At 53.3% G+C, this 14,580-nt stretch overlaps 2 protein-coding genes across 3 annotated transcripts; one reads left to right on the plus strand and one right to left on the minus strand.

Moving 5' to 3' along the window:
- The first annotated feature begins 176 nt into the window (after positions 1-176).
- On the plus strand, positions 177-10,410 carry GNB3 (G protein subunit beta 3). The gene is made up of 9 exons (XM_026792840.2): positions 177-5,575; positions 6,081-6,119; positions 6,263-6,369; positions 6,479-6,542; positions 6,655-6,817; positions 6,917-6,983; positions 7,893-8,094; positions 9,139-9,355; positions 10,170-10,410. The coding sequence occupies exons 1-9, from the start codon at positions 5,519-5,521 to the stop codon at positions 10,274-10,276; spliced, it is 1,023 nt and encodes a 340-aa protein (XP_026648641.1). The 5' UTR covers positions 177-5,518; the 3' UTR covers positions 10,277-10,410.
- Positions 10,411-11,810: 1,400 nt separating this feature from the next.
- Positions 11,811-14,352, minus strand: CDCA3 (cell division cycle associated 3). 2 transcript variants are annotated; one of them, XM_074534859.1, is made up of 5 exons: positions 14,142-14,326; positions 13,939-14,068; positions 13,655-13,858; positions 12,605-12,726; positions 11,811-12,207 (listed from the first exon to the last, which is right to left on the minus strand). In XM_074534859.1, the coding sequence occupies exons 1-5, from the start codon at positions 14,253-14,255 to the stop codon at positions 12,073-12,075; spliced, it is 705 nt and encodes a 234-aa protein (XP_074390960.1). In that variant the 5' UTR covers positions 14,256-14,326; the 3' UTR covers positions 11,811-12,072. The 2 variants fall into 2 exon arrangements, with proteins under 2 accessions (XP_074390960.1, XP_074390961.1); XM_074534860.1 differs by lacking the exon at positions 13,939-14,068 and having other exon boundaries at positions 14,142-14,352.
- Between the last annotated feature and the right edge of the window lie 228 nt (positions 14,353-14,580).

A 14,580-nucleotide genomic window follows, 5' to 3' on the forward strand; every position in this document is an offset into this window, starting at 1 on the left:
GGCGAGGGGACTGTCACATCCCAGCACCCACATGTCCATCCCGATGATTCGTTGGGGATGCTGGCTGGTTCCTGGTTGATGAGGACATGTTGGGGGTGAGGGGCCAGTGTCCACATCTCTGGCTTGCTTTGCCCAAAGGTGGCCTGGGTGATTAGACTGATGGCCTCCTGACGTCAGATGAGATCCGTTAAAAGGTATTTATCTCAGGCTTGGGCCAAAGCCGCGGGAGAGATTAAAAGAGATTGAGGCCAAGATAATCCCCTCACAGCATCCCACTAAAGTGGCTGCCAAAAGGCATGCCACCAAATCTTTTGCCACCCCTGGCCCCTGTGCCCAGTTCTGTTCTCCCCATCCAGAGCCCCATTTGCAGCCTAGAGAGGGTGTGGTGGCCCTGCCATTGGTTTTCCCTTTGCAGGCCCTCTCTGGTGGCATCATCCCTCTTTCCGCCCTGCCCAGGACACGAGTGGCATGCTGTCCCTGGGAAAACAGGAATTCCTGTGACTGTGAGGTACAGCAAGCCCTGCCCTGGTGGCTGATAATCCTAGGCTGTTCTGGCTAATCTTCACTTTATTAGTTTGTTGCTGATATAAACAGAGGGAGTCAAATCCGCCTGGGATTGTTTCTTTCCCTTCAGGAGCAGTGTGCTACTCTCTCTTTTCACCCCTCCCCATCCACCTGCTTTGCATTACGTCCCAATCCGATTTCCCCAAGTCTCTGGTGTCTGATTTAATTTGCCTGACGCTGCTCCTGGAATCAGCCCTCCCCCAACCCCTCCCGTGCACAGCCTTCCAGCTCCCCATGGGGAGATCAGTCCTGGGAGAGGCTGAGGAGCAGAGAGGGAGCGAGGGACTTGCTGGGTGGACAAACGGGACTGCCTGGAGACTGCAGAGGAACGAGGGACTTTTGGGCAGTGAGGAGCCATTCTCAGCAAGGGAGGCAGGCTGTGAAGGTCCCATTCAGAGGGGACTGCAACCCACCTTGCTCTACAGACCCTGGTAAGTTTGCTGCCTTGCAATGCCTGAGGTCACCTTGGTGAAACTGGCATTGGGACCCTGAGTTTCTTGGAGCGATGATGTGGGGAGTCTTTGAACAAAGGCTCATCCCATCAGAGAATGAGGGAGGGTAAGATCATGGAAAGGAGTTGGGTTAGCACTGAGATGTCTTTACAGTGCTGGAGGGGTTTTGCACTGGGATGGGGTTGCTTGTTCTCCTCTTGGCAGGTAAATCTCACCAGTTTCCAGGCTGGAGTGGGAGGGTGACACCTCCCCTGATCGACCTGGCACTCACTGCCTGAACACAGCCCTGCGCTCCCAGTGCACCCCTATTTGCAGCTGGCTGCTGTTCTGGCTGGAGAAGGAGCCTCAGAAAGCAAGGAGCAGAGCAGGGTAATTTTACCCTGACCTTTGATCTCCATCACAGGAGAGAGGGATCATCTCTGTATCCGGCTCTGCAAGGAGCCCGGGGTCACCAGGGCGAGCCTGTGAAGCTGGTCAGGGATTACACGGAGACCCAGGGACACTGCCTGTTCCCACTGAGTCCTTCTTCTTGCCCCTTTCCCTGTTCCATTATCCACAGCCCTCTCCCAACACTTCACAAAGTGACCACTCCTTCCTCAGGCGTGGGGGGGCTACCCAGGAGCAGACAATAAGAGGGTTCACCTTGCCTCTTTTTCCCACCGATTCCTTGCACCCTTATCCCCACCAGGGAGTGATGCAGGTGACTTGGAGGGACAGCCCCCAGGGAGCAAGCTGGGCCACCTCCATGGCATCGTGCAAGAGATGTGGCCACTGCTCTGAAAAGTCAGGGTGTGGCAGCAAAAGGCAGAAGATGGATGATTCCAGGTCCCCCTCCATCTTGCACCACAGCAGAGGCATTTGATCTGCTATGAGCCCCAAAGGACTCAGGATGGGTTTGGTTGCCCACAGACAGGAGTGCTGCAGCAAGAAATTTGTTAGAAAAGGCAGGAGGGGGAAGAACTGCCATGTTGGAGAGCAGAAGAAATGAAACGTGGTTTCCAAAGCCAAGAGCTGTGAACTGGCTAAGCACAGCTCAGAGCTCAGAACAGGGCTGTCATGAACCAGCCAAGCCCAAGCTCTGTTTGGCCGTGCCCTGCTTGTTCCTGGTGGTCCTTGCAGGAGGCAAAACTCTGGAACAGTGCTGGTGCCAAGGTCTTCCTGTCAGTAGCTGTGCTGAGAGTGGTGAATTGTTTCTTTCAAAGGTACCTAAGGACTTGGTTTCCTCTTCTGCTTAGCATTCCCCTGAAAGAGCCCTTACTTCCAGAAAGCACCAAGTGTGCACCATTTAAAAGCCTTTCCCATTAAAACTAGCCTGGGCAACCACCATGAGCAACTGTGAGCTGATCCTTAGATCCACTAGGAATGTGTATCCCTAAGGTCCTGCTGGTCAAGGCAGGAACATGCCTTGGCCAAACTCCATTTCCCTTTCCTCTGTTCTTCTCCCATTTTGTTCCTCCCATTTCCTGCCCTAAATTTACATGACCATAACGAGCTGCTCTTTTGCACACCTGCCCTGCTCCTCCTGGGAGGCAGCTGCACTACGCTGGGGACACCTCACTCTCCACAAATTGCACTGGGACGTGACGGATGGAGGCGACAGGCAAAGATGGAGCTATTATTATCACTCATCTGTGGCTCCTTGTCCTTCTGAGGCTGAGAACAATTCCCAACTTCATTTAGAGTGTTCCCTCAGAGGGATTTAAAGGTTCGGACACAGTCCTGAGCTGCACCTTCTCTATATTTAGCCCTTTTTATCCGTCCTCAACATCCTGCCCCTGCTGTTTGATCTGCCTATGGCTCCGAAAGCCCCTCAGCTGGTCATGCAGCTTTACAGAGCAGTGAACTGGCATTCCCTTGCTAGTGCCAGAGTTGAGAAACAACCAGAGAAGGGAAGAGAGTAGTGAAAAAGCAGGAGCAGTGAAAGGAAGACAGGGATCCGACAGGTAATGAGGATGTGTACAGCCAGCTTCACCGGGAGCATAAATTGGAGGGAAGGGAGAACAAGGTTCCCATCTCTATGTAGGTCTGGGTGGGCAAAATCAGAAGTCTACAAATAAAAATTAGGGCAGGTGGATGGAGAGTAATCTCAGAGAGCCAAAGGTGTATGAAATAACAGTCTGAAGAACTTGGGAACCAAGCAAAGGAGGCTGGAAGGAGAGAGTCAGAGGGAGGAGGTTACTTAGCAGGAAACGACAATCCAGTGCTTAGGATCAATGGATCAGTCCTAAGGAACACTGGGGAAGGGCAAAGTGTGGGCCACAATGGTAGGGCTGGCTGCACAGGGTGGCTGGAAGTTCAGATGTTCCACTTGGTGTGCCATAGGCTGTGACTAGAGCAGGATGGAGCCTTGCAGCCTGACTGTACGCTGAAAATGAGGGGCAAACACCCAGCAAAAGGAGGACGTGCAGCCTCTGACTGAAAGCTGCAAGGCCTTCCCCAGCATCTCCCTGCTCTGTCAGACAGCTGGGAGGTGGAGTGGAATGCCAGCCCTTTCCCAAAGGAGGGGAAGTGCCCTCATCGCTGCTCTGTTGGAATGAGAGAAGAGAAGCCAGTGGAATGGGCCCAGCTGAGGTGCTGGTCTGTCTCTGTCCTTCAGGGTAGCTGAAGGAGCTGAGGCTGGCAGCCCCAGGCCAGTGGGGCTGTGGCACATTCCTCTGGGCCCTGGCAGTGCTGCCCTCCTGCTCCCTCCCCGTTTCCTGGGGCTGGCAGCCCCATCCTGGGCATGGGCAGCGAGCAGTGAGCAGGGAGCAGTGCTGTGCCTCTATCCAGCCTTGCAGGCAGCAGGCACAAGTCTCTCTCTGCAAAGTATATCCTGAAATAGCTTCCTGCTGGGATAGCCTCCCAGGAGCCAGGGGAAACCTGTGTCTCGTTCTCTTTCCTGCACTCAAAGCCATGCCTCAGGAATCATTGAACAAGCAAATACTCACTGTGCCTGGGGGATCAAAGGAAAGCTGTGGAGACACTCAAGGGAAGGAATTCTTCAAGAAAACTCAAAGTGCTGTACCAAGCAGCCAGCAAAGGTGGGACTTGGAAGCTGTCTGATGTGCTTGCCCACAGCAAGAGAGAAAGTGTGGCATGGAAGGACCCAAAGCCTCACTGACCAGAGGAAATTAAGCCTTCAGGCAACAGGGATGGAAGTGATGTGACCCACAGGAACTGGGAGAAATTTGCAGATGCTGCTGGAACATTTCTTGGGCAACACCTGGAGCACATCTGGACACTCACATCTATCCAGGTGAAATGTTGGAGCAATTAAAGATCAAGTTTGTCTACAAAAGTGGGAGATGCTAGAATCACTGATGAAGATTTGAATGCACATAACAAGAAAGAGAACAAAACAGAGAGGTTGTATATTGATACAGTGCACCTGCATCTTGAATATGGATTACAATTCTGGCTCCCTGCTCTCCCTGCAAAAACGTATCATCTCTGCTCTGTAAACAACTGAAACAAAGCTCACAGAACAGCAGAGATAATAGGATGTAACAGCTTACAGGAGAGGAATGACTAAGTTTGCTCTGCAGTCTGGAAAAGGGACGAGTATGACAAAGATGTATGAAATACCGAGTGATGCAGAGGTGAATAGAAACCAGTTATTTGCTGATTCTTCCAACTCAAACTACAGCTACTATCAAGTGGAACCAGTGCCACCGGGAAGTGATGGAAGCAGGAACTTCTTTGCAGAGCCTGCCACCCAGCTGTGGAAGTCATCACCGTGGGGCACTGAGGAGACTGAACTTGGCATGGGCACAAAAATGGTGTGGACAAATGCACAGAAGAAAAGAACATCAAGGACTTGCATACAGTAATGCTGCTCTAGCTTTGGACGTCAGTGAAAAGCTGGGGCTGGGCAAGTAGGAGATGTACCCCTATCGGCTTATGCTATTCTTAGATCCTTTCCCAGGCATCAGCCTTTCTTTTTGTTTTATTGTGGTTTGGTTTTTTGTTTGTTTTGGTTTGGTTTTTGATGTGAAACTAGAAGGGAACTCTGAGAGAGAACTTCAACAGCCCTGTAGATTTCCTTGGTGGTCAGAGAGTTGGTCCTGCCTGGTGAGGCTTTGCTTAGGACAAACAGTGGGAAATAGCCAATGGGCTCCCCCATCAAGTTTCTTCCTCCTGGAGCTGAGATGGACAGCTTGGCTATGAACAGGAGAAGCTGATAAAGAGGACCCAGTGGTGGACAAGTGTGGCCAGAACATCAGCAAGAGGCTCTGGAGTTCTTTAGCTTCTGTGTGTGTATGTGTAAGCAGGATCCAAGACAAAGTGGACCTTTGGCCAGGCCCAGCACAATCTTCCCAAGTGCTAAGGGTTGTGGCCAGATACAGCACAACATTACCGAGTATTCAGGCAAGAAATGGTCACCAATCCTTTGTCAGAATACCTACATTTCTGTAACTGAGCAGTCACACTGGTGTCCTATCTAACTCACACCTCTCTCCTTTGATCTGTCTCCCCAGAGTCCAGGCTGCCCCACGTGGAGGAGCCACCCCTAGGTCAGAAAGATGGGGGAAATGGAGCAGATGAAGCAGGAGGCTGAGCAGCTGAAGAAGCAGATTGCGGTAATGCTGGCAACAGCCATGGAGCTGCTGAGAGCGCGCCTACCCCACAATGCATGCCCAAGATTTCCTCCTCAGCCACAAGCTGCAGCTGGACTTTCTCCATCTACATTCTTGAAGCCCTCTGCAGCTCTCCACAGTGCTTTAAATGCTAATGGAGATCTTCCCACCATGGTGGGGGAAAGGGAGAAGAACAGTGACAGGGGTCCCATAAGTGTCATGAATCCCCAGGATCTCCTCTGTCTCTCAGACCTGTCAGGTGGGAGGGTCTATGGAAAGGGTGTAGCACAGCAAACAGGATGTTGAGCAAATTTTGGCTCACGTCCCTGACAACTGACTGGTGTCAAGGTGTCTTAATCGCAGACAAAGATTGCTGGCCACAATCCAAACACAGCAAAACCACAGTTCCTACTTCTAGTAGCCCTCAGAAAATGACCCCAAATTTCACTTGTCATCACCTTTCCTGCATGTTTTCAATCTGTCTCATCTGCTGTTGTCTCTTCTCCAGGATGCCCGGAAAGCCTGTGCAGACACAACACTTGCTCAGGTAAGGGACAAGGCGGTCTGGGGCAAGCTAGCACCGCTCTGAGGGGCTGGTGCCCAGTCAGGAAGGAGTTAGGAGGCAGAGGTGCGGAAAGCAGTACTGGTAGTCCAAGATAAATTCTTTCTCTCCCACCACTCTTTCTCTAGATTGTGTCTGGAATGGAGGTCGTTGGACGCATCCAGATGCGGACCCGAAGGACCCTGCGGGGACACCTGGCCAAGATCTACGCCTTGCACTGGTCCACAGACTCCAAGTGAGAGCTGCTGCTGGCCTGCTGCCTGCAGGACAGCACATGGGTGTGAGGGGCAGGAAGGCTCTGATGGGAAGAAGGCCACTAACCTGACCTTGTTCCTTTCTCACAGACTTATGGTCAGTGCCTCACAAGATGGGAAACTGATTGTGTGGGACACATACACAACTAACAAGGTAGGAGCCAGGTGGCTGGAGCCGGGATGCTGGAGTGGTTCCTCTTGGAGATGGTGTCCTTGACCTGCTGTCTCTGCTGCCAAGAGCCCTGACATGGTTTCTGGTCCCCCAGGTCCATGCCATCCCTTTGCGCTCCTCGTGGGTCATGACCTGTGCCTATGCCCCCTCTGGCAACTTTGTGGCCTGTGGAGGCCTTGACAACATGTGCTCCATCTACAGCCTCAAGTCCCGTGAAGGCAGCGTCAAAGTGAGCAGGGAGCTCTCAGCCCACACAGGTGTGCGCACTCCCTGCCTGCCACTGGGTGCCCCCTGCTTCCAAACTTCACCCTTCTGTCCCTGCCCCTTTTCTCATGTTTGCTTACTCCCCTTCCCAGGATACCTCTCCTGCTGCCGATTTCTTGATGACAACAACATTGTGACTAGCTCTGGAGATACCACATGGTGAGTGCTCCCTCCTGCATCCTGGTGCCATGTTCTTGGCTCTTAGCACAGCAGCAAGTGCAGTCCTTGTGGTCTTCAGCCCTCCACTATCTAAGGAGGAACTGCTCCTACAATGGGGAGGCCACATGGAGCACCTTAGGAAGCCCCATCCATTCTTCCTCCCTTGGCAGAGCAGGTGCTTCTTTCCTCAGCTGAGGCCAGGTCAAGCAGTAGGGACCATGTCAAAAGTTCTCACAAAGAACAGTGTCATTTATACCAGGACAGAAAGAGTTTTAAATTTTTTGTGGAGCATGCACACGTTCTCACTTGTCAAGTCCTGCCCTCTGTGCAAGGGACACTGCAGAGGCACTGCCTTGATCCTTTGGTTCCTAGTTCTCAGGGCTCACTGTGCTGTGACTCTGAACAGTCCTGACTCTTTATTTACCCCACCCATCCCAATACCTGCTTTGGATGAACCTTTTGGCCAAGGAAATGCAGCATTTCCATCAGAGATCAGGGTTACATGGGGTTTGATTGCCTGGCTGTGCTGTGGGATCCCACTGAACAAGAGCTTTGCACCTTATGAACATGGACACAGAAGACTTTTCTCAGCTGTTTGCTATTTTTTGTTGTTTGTGTCCCTCTTACCGTCTCTCAGTATTCCCTTCAGCTGTCACACTTATATGCCAAACTTCACACACCCCCAGCCTTAGTCTAACTCTGTTTTGGCAAAGGTACTGCCAACAACAGCTGTGAAGATATCTCCTGTTGTGTACAGCGGATCCAGGGATGCTCTCACCCATTTTCCTGTGCAGTAGCCACGGCTTCCCCCCTTCTGTTTGTGAGTGGGACACTCCTCAGCCTGGCTGTGGGTCTGCTCTGCCTGGGCTGGCTCTGAGAGTCCTTCTCCTCTCCTGTCCCCTCCTGCAGCGCGCTCTGGGACATCGAGACGGGGCAGCAGAAGACTGTGTTCATTGGTCACACTGGAGACTGCATGAGCTTGGCTGTCTCCCCTGACTTCAAACTCTTCATCTCGGGGGCTTGTGATGCTACTGCCAAACTGTGGGACGTGCGGGAGGGCTCCTGCCGCCAGACCTTCTCCGGGCACGAGTCCGACATCAACGCCATCTCCGTACGTACCCTCTGCACAGGGCTGGGGAGGAGAATGGGGGTGGAACAGCTCCCAAACAGCCTTGGGACAAGGTTGAAAGAAGCTGTCACAGTCAGCAGGGTAACGGGTCTTAGACCTTGGCCCCGTGATCCAGCCTGAGGCAGGGAGTGCCCAAGTTCACTGAAGTTTGGAGGGAGGTTCTCTCCAGGCAGCACACCGTGGTCTGTGGAGCTGAGCACCCTGACACAGGGGCTGGTCCAGCTTTGCTTCAACAGCTGTTGGCAGCTGTGCTTCAAGCACACTCCAGCAGCCCTGGCACAGGATGCAAGTGAGGCAGCAGGAATACCCAACTCAGCTGAGGTCAGCTCCAGACAGAAGAGGTGGGATCACAGGGAGATCTTCTGAAGATCGAATTTTGATGGGAGGCAGCTCAGACATTTGGGAGGAAGCACCTCCCTCAGAGCTGCAGAGATGGCAGGACAAGACACGTGGCAGACTATTCCTTGTAGCTAAGCAAATGCCAGCTTCCTGCAGTCTGCTGCTCAAACCATCCTCCCACTGACCTCAGTTAGTGAAACCTTTTCCATGGCTACCTTGCCAGCCACATGGTTTTCTGCCATACCTGCTCCTGAGGAGCCCTTTATTTACTCCTCCGAGCAAGACCACAGAAAATGAGCATTTATGAGAAAGCTGCGGTATGAGGATCAGACAGAGGAAGGCTCTGGTAGCCAGAATTATGTCAGACCTCAGCTGGGGGATAATGGGTGAACACTTGTCAAGGCCCAACCTAACAGCTGCAGTTAAAATAATCCTTCCTCAAGCACTGAGATATCTTGCAACAGGTTAGGCCATTTGTTTTCTTGGAGTGGAAGGGGTTTATTAGGCCTTAAGAGAAGTATCAGTCTCCCCCTTCAGCAGACTCAAATTTCATGATCCAGTGTCTGGTCCCACCAGGTTTTCCTGCCTCCGTGGCTTCCCCGTGCTTAGCAGGGGGGGTGATGAGCTGAGGAATTCCACTGGGATCTGAGGAGAGCCTCACTCAAACACGGTGTGTGCCCTCCCCAGTTCTTCCCCAACGGTGAGGCCATCTGCACGGGCTCCGACGACGCCACGTGCCGCCTGTTCGACCTGCGGGCAGACCAGGAGCTGATCATGTACTCCCACGAGACCATCATCTGTGGCATCACCTCCATCGCGCTCTCCCGCAGCGGCCGCCTCCTCTTCGCCGGCTACGACGACTTCAACTGCAACATCTGGGACTCCCTGAAAGCAGAGCGTGTGGGTCAGTGCCTCCTCGAGGTCCCTCCTCCCCTCCCTGCCTCAGGGATAATGAGGCATTTATTTTTCCTGAACATAGGAAGACATCCTATAGTGACTGAAACCCAGCAAAGCTCCCTCGTGCTTAGGGAGCACACCAGAACTAGGCCAGCAACTCTCACTGGCCTAGAAGAGATATTGGTTTTAATTGTTAAGGAAGTCAAGCCTTTAAACAACGTTGATCAAGGGGGACAAGAAGGTTCCCATTAGCTAAAACTGCCATAGAATATCCTACTTCCTCCTAGTCTGCCAGTTCCAGGTACTCACAGTGCCACTTGGTGGCCAGGCACCAAGCCAAGTGTGCACCTGGGCTTCCATCCAACATCTTTGAGTACTCTGTGATGCTCATACACAGATCACAGCACTTTTCTTTCAGATGTGGCCCTTACCTTCTGAAAAGTCATGAAACGCAGCCCACCAACAGCATTGCGGTTTCTCAGCCTTACCAAGGACCCCATCCTATCTTAGTCTTACTGTCACTCCAGGGTGAAAGCAGTTCTATGAAGTTCAGCTGGCCAGGGTGAAAGCAGTTCTATGAGGTTCAGCTGGCTTTCCCTTCTCAAGAACCCCTTGGGTGCTGGTTGTACACCACACACGAAAGTTCTTTGGCACATTTGCTCCTATTCTCCACGTACTGACTGCAAGAGGTTGTGCAGGAGCAGACAGGGCTGCACACAGCACGTGGGCACAGCCTGTGCCACGTGTCCCCTCAGCAAGGCCATCTTGTCACCTCTCACAGAGCCCCCCTTCACTGCCTGACCTCTTCCTTCCATCCACAGGAATCCTTTCTGGGCACGACAACAGAGTGAGCTGCCTGGGGGTGACGGCGGATGGCATGGCTGTTGCCACTGGCTCCTGGGACAGTTTCCTCAAGATCTGGAACTGAGGACGGCAGCAGGGAGGGGAGGAGCAGCGGAAGCACGGCCCACAGCCCGAGCCCATGCGACACAGCATCAGCAGCTGAGCACAACAGAAATGCCTACCTACCACTCCCACTTGTCTCTAGACACAGGTCACTTGTAGGAGTCTCTCAGAGTGAAAGGAGATCAGGGAGGAGAAGCAGGGGGAGCTGGGGAGCAGGAGCACAGGCACTGGCCCTTCTCTCCATCTCTAAACAACCCCAGCGGTTTCCAGCCTTGTGCAGGCTTGAAGACCTGTTCTTTACATCTCAGGACTTTGCAGTACAATTCAGACACCCTGCACCTTCCTTCAAACACCTCTGCCCACACTGGTACCCCTCCTCCTCCTGAGGACCCCTCATGTAACACCCACCCCAAACTAAGCTCTCTCCCTGCTTTAACTCTACCTAACTTCTCTGTGCAGCTGTCCTGTATCCATGCAGACAGCCCAAGACACACTGGATTTGAGATTTCTATGGCACCACCTCAAACATAAAGCTAGAGTAAATTTGGCTCATTTTCACCAGGGAACACTTAGCTCAAGTCTTATCTATGCATAAAGGGGGAAAGGCAGCCTTCAGACCTGCCAGAATAGCAGGGAATATATTTATTCTTTTCCTAGTTCAAGTCTTATCTATGCATAAATGGCAGAAAGGTAGCCCTCAAGACCTGCCAGAATATCAGGGAATATTATATTTATTCTTATTTGTTGTCTGCTTCTTGCTGTTCCTTCCCTCTTTGCCTCACTCCTGCATTGTGTGGTGACCCTGTCTAACCGGTAGCCATCAGCCCATGTTTTCAAGTCTGTTTAGATCTTCATAGCCCAGGCAAATAAAGAAAGCTCACAGAAGCACTGCAGGCTGTGTTCTTTCCAGCATTGCAATGAGCTACTGCAAACAGAACTCCTTTCCTGTGACTATTGCCTGCTGGTCTCAACCAGTCAACACCTCATCCACAGCCCTTGCTTCAGCTCACATCCCCAGGGGAGGGTGTTCCTCACATGCTGTAGGTGAGAAGAGGCTGGAGTTGGGATTGTGAGATGCAAGTGCATCCTTTCAAAGCTTGGGTATTTTAGCTCAGTTACACAACCAGTTTTTTCAGCCCCTATTCCACTTGCTGGCTCAGAGCAACATCCTGGGGGGGCCCAGGCTCTGCTGGGAGAGCTGGAGTTCAACAAGGTTCAGTAACTTACCAATAGAAGGTAAATATCAATGGACAATACTATCTCACACTATTTTGGATCTCACCCTTACACAGACCCTTGCCGAACTCGGTTTGAGGCCGGTGTAGGAGCAGTACAGCCCCAGAGGTGACACTGGATAGACAATGGTTTCCTGCAGGGAGCTGCAGCTTCCCAGCTCACGCTGTTGTACATGGATTCAAGGCCATACCCTTCAGCATGCCCCAGGCAGGGGACAAGGCAGTTTTAAGGCTATGGAAGGCTGGACTATTTGCTCCTGAGCCCTTGTCCCAGAGAAAATATTGTGCTGAGCAAGCACAACATCAGGACATACAGTCAGCAAAGGTTGAACACAAATTTATTTACTAGAGATAAAAACTCTATGGAAAAACCAACACAGCTGATATACAGTAAGAGACAAAGACTGTGCTGTACATTACACATGACAAACTGGGAAGAGGAGGGAGAAATCTTTCCCCAGCAGGGATAGGTGAGAAATGTGACCACTGCTTTGGGGTTTCAGTCTATTGTAGGATTTCTTCCCTCTAGAAAATTCTCAAAACACAGGAGCAAATTTTAGCAACATCCTGAAAAAAAGAAATGCTAGTTCTCCACAAAAGGGCACTGCTGGTTCTCCTTGTTCAAGTCACTCCAACCACAGCTCCCAGATTTAAGGCTTCTGCTCAGATCCACTTCCTTCTTCTCCCCAAGGTTCTCTCCCAGCACGTGCCTCTTGCCCTAGAGAAATAAAAAACCGAAACACAGAGTATAAAAAACAAGTTGACCAAAGGTTAGTTAATTCTCAGCAGAATATGTAGCCTATTTTCAGGCCATTCAGCTTGGACTCTCTTGTGACAACATACAAGAGTGACTTTTTTCTACAGCCTAGAGAGAAAGAATGAACTGAAACTGACAATTTCACGGTAAGGCCAAAGACAGACACTGAACAAGACTCAGAGGCATTTAATGACAAGACTGACCCACAGAAAAACATTTGTGAAGTTTCTAGTCTCTACAGGTCTAGGAGGCCACAATTCTCAACTGGGACCCTAACAAATACAGAAATTGAAGGATTTGGCTTTTTTTTTTTTTTCAGCTCAATCTCCCTCCCTCAGCACAGCCCATTAAGCTTTACCTGGCGAGGGGCAGGAGCACTGGGGGAATTATCATCTCGTAGAATGCTGAGGGGAGAGCGGCCAGTTCCTCCAGATGTTGCCATGAATTTGTTGCTGGGCTTGTGTCTCAAGGGCTTGCTCACTAGTTGACAAAAGGAAACACACCAGCACATCACAACAAGGCTCAAAAGGCCTGGATCTTAAACACCTCATGGCCTTTATTAAAAACTTACCCAAGGGCTTTGAGGCAAAAGGATCACAGAAAGGCTGATGTTGGAAGCGAACTCTAGAGGACCTACTCCAGCAGGGTCACCTAGAGCCCATTGTCCAGGACCATGTCCAGGTGTCTCTTGAATATCTCAACAGAGAGATTCTGCAACCTCTCTGAGCAACCTGCTCCACTCCTTGATCACCCTCATGGCGAAAAAAAAAGTGTTTCTTGATATTCAGGAGTTTCCTGTGTACCATTCCGTTCCCTTGGGCTCTAGTCCCATCATTGGGCACCTCTGAAAAGAGCCTGGCTCTCCCTTCCTTCAGGTACTTGTATCTATTAACAAGATATCCCCTGAGTGTTTTCCTCTCCAGGCTGAACAGTTCTCAGCTACTTCTCTGAGGAGCAGTGCTCAGCACAGAGCTGTCTTAAACACAGTCTGTATCAAAGTCTCTTAGCACTGCTCAGCCTTAGCACAGAGATGTGCTGCCCACCCTTGCTCCACAGCTCTTCCCAATGAAAACCTGTAAGGTCCCTCTGGACAGGTCTCCACAGTCACACACCCATCTGAGAGTGGGGAAAAGTTGATGTATACCTCTAGATTTTGAAAATCGTTTAAAAACCAATTTCTCATGCCTGGACAGAAATCTGTTCGATAGCATTTCCCAGAGGGTGTCCGGGCCGCAGAGGCTGCGGGCGGTGGGACGCAGCCGAACTGGGGGCGGGACAGGCGCTGGCAGGGAGCACGCCTGGACAAGGCACCCCAGCCAGGCGGTGCCGAGAGCCCCGACTGCTCAGGGCCCATCCCGGCAGCTCTCCGGGCACACGGAGCGCCGCCACCCCCGCACCGAGCACTTACCCGAGGAGAGGCCGTGTCCGGCCGGGCGGGCGGGCCGGGCTGCGCTGGGCGAGGGCGGCCTCTCCGCCCCTTGGCCCGCGGGCGGGGAGCTCCGCTGGGCCGGCTCCTCGGCGGGGCCCGCCGCTGCGGGAGGCGCCGGCTCGGGGGCCGCGGCCTCGGCCCCGAAGGCCTCGCTGAGCTGCTTCACCAGGCGGTCCACGCTGTCTGCCGGGGACGGAGGGGGCCGGGGTGAGCCTCCCAGTCAGGCAGCCCCCAACCAGCCCGCCCACGGCCGCTTCACTCACCACTCGACACGGCTCTCATGGGCGTGCGGGAGATGCCGAGCGTGGGCGACCGTGGGTCCCGCTCCTGACCGGTGCCCGCCGGCGTCTCGGCGGGGCTGGGCTGCGGGCTGCCAGCCGGGGAGCTCACCACCTGCGGAGAGGGCAGCCGTGGGGGCGGTGGGCCGGAGCCACGCAGGGGAAAGCGGCGGCGGAGGGGCGCCTACCTCGATGGGGGTGCGCAGGATGCCGGCGGTGGGGGAGCGGGGGTCGGTGACCTGAGCCAGGTGCTTGTTGCGGGGCGCGGCCGGGGTAGCAGGGGCGCTGCCGGAGGCCCCCATGGCGGCAGCGGCCACACTGCGCCCCGGCCCCGCCGGACGCGCCTTTCGAATCTCCCGCGCGCTGGGCGGGGCAGCTGCCCATTGGTCGCTGTGCAGGGGGCGGGGCTCGCTGCGCCACGCCCACCTCCCCGCCCCGCCAGCCCGTCGACTCCGCAGTCCCCGCCCGTCACGTCCCGTCTCGCCCCGCTGTCAATCTTCGGAGATTGTCCCGCCCCCTCAGCCCTCGGTACGCCGTTATTGGTGGAGGAGCCCGGCACCGCCTCCCACCATGGCCGGAGGGCGGTTGCGATTGGGCGAGCCGGCGGGTCGGCAGGGCGAGTCTGGC

This window comes from Zonotrichia albicollis, chromosome 2 (assembly GCF_047830755.1).
Source record: "Zonotrichia albicollis isolate bZonAlb1 chromosome 2, bZonAlb1.hap1, whole genome shotgun sequence".
Taxonomy (NCBI): domain Eukaryota; kingdom Metazoa; phylum Chordata; class Aves; order Passeriformes; family Passerellidae; genus Zonotrichia; species Zonotrichia albicollis.

Coding starts and splice junctions, on each gene's coding strand:
- CDCA3 (XM_074534859.1), bottom strand. CDS start 14,255: ATGGGGGCCTCCGGCAGCGCCCCTGCTACCCCGGCCGCGCCCCGCAAC. Junction 12,727..13,654: donor CGGACACGGCCTCTCCTCGG/GTAAGTGCTCGG, acceptor TTTGTCAACTAG/TGAGCAAGCCCTTGAGACAC. Junction 12,208..12,604: donor GTGCTCCTGCCCCTCGCCAG/GTAAAGCTTAAT, acceptor TTATTTCTCTAG/GGCAAGAGGCACGTGCTGGG.
- GNB3 (XM_026792840.2), top strand. CDS start 5,519: ATGGGGGAAATGGAGCAGATGAAGCAGGAGGCTGAGCAGCTGAAGAAG. Junction 6,543..6,654: donor ACACATACACAACTAACAAG/GTAGGAGCCAGG, acceptor CTGGTCCCCCAG/GTCCATGCCATCCCTTTGCG. Junction 6,984..7,892: donor AGCTCTGGAGATACCACATG/GTGAGTGCTCCC, acceptor CCCCTCCTGCAG/CGCGCTCTGGGACATCGAGA.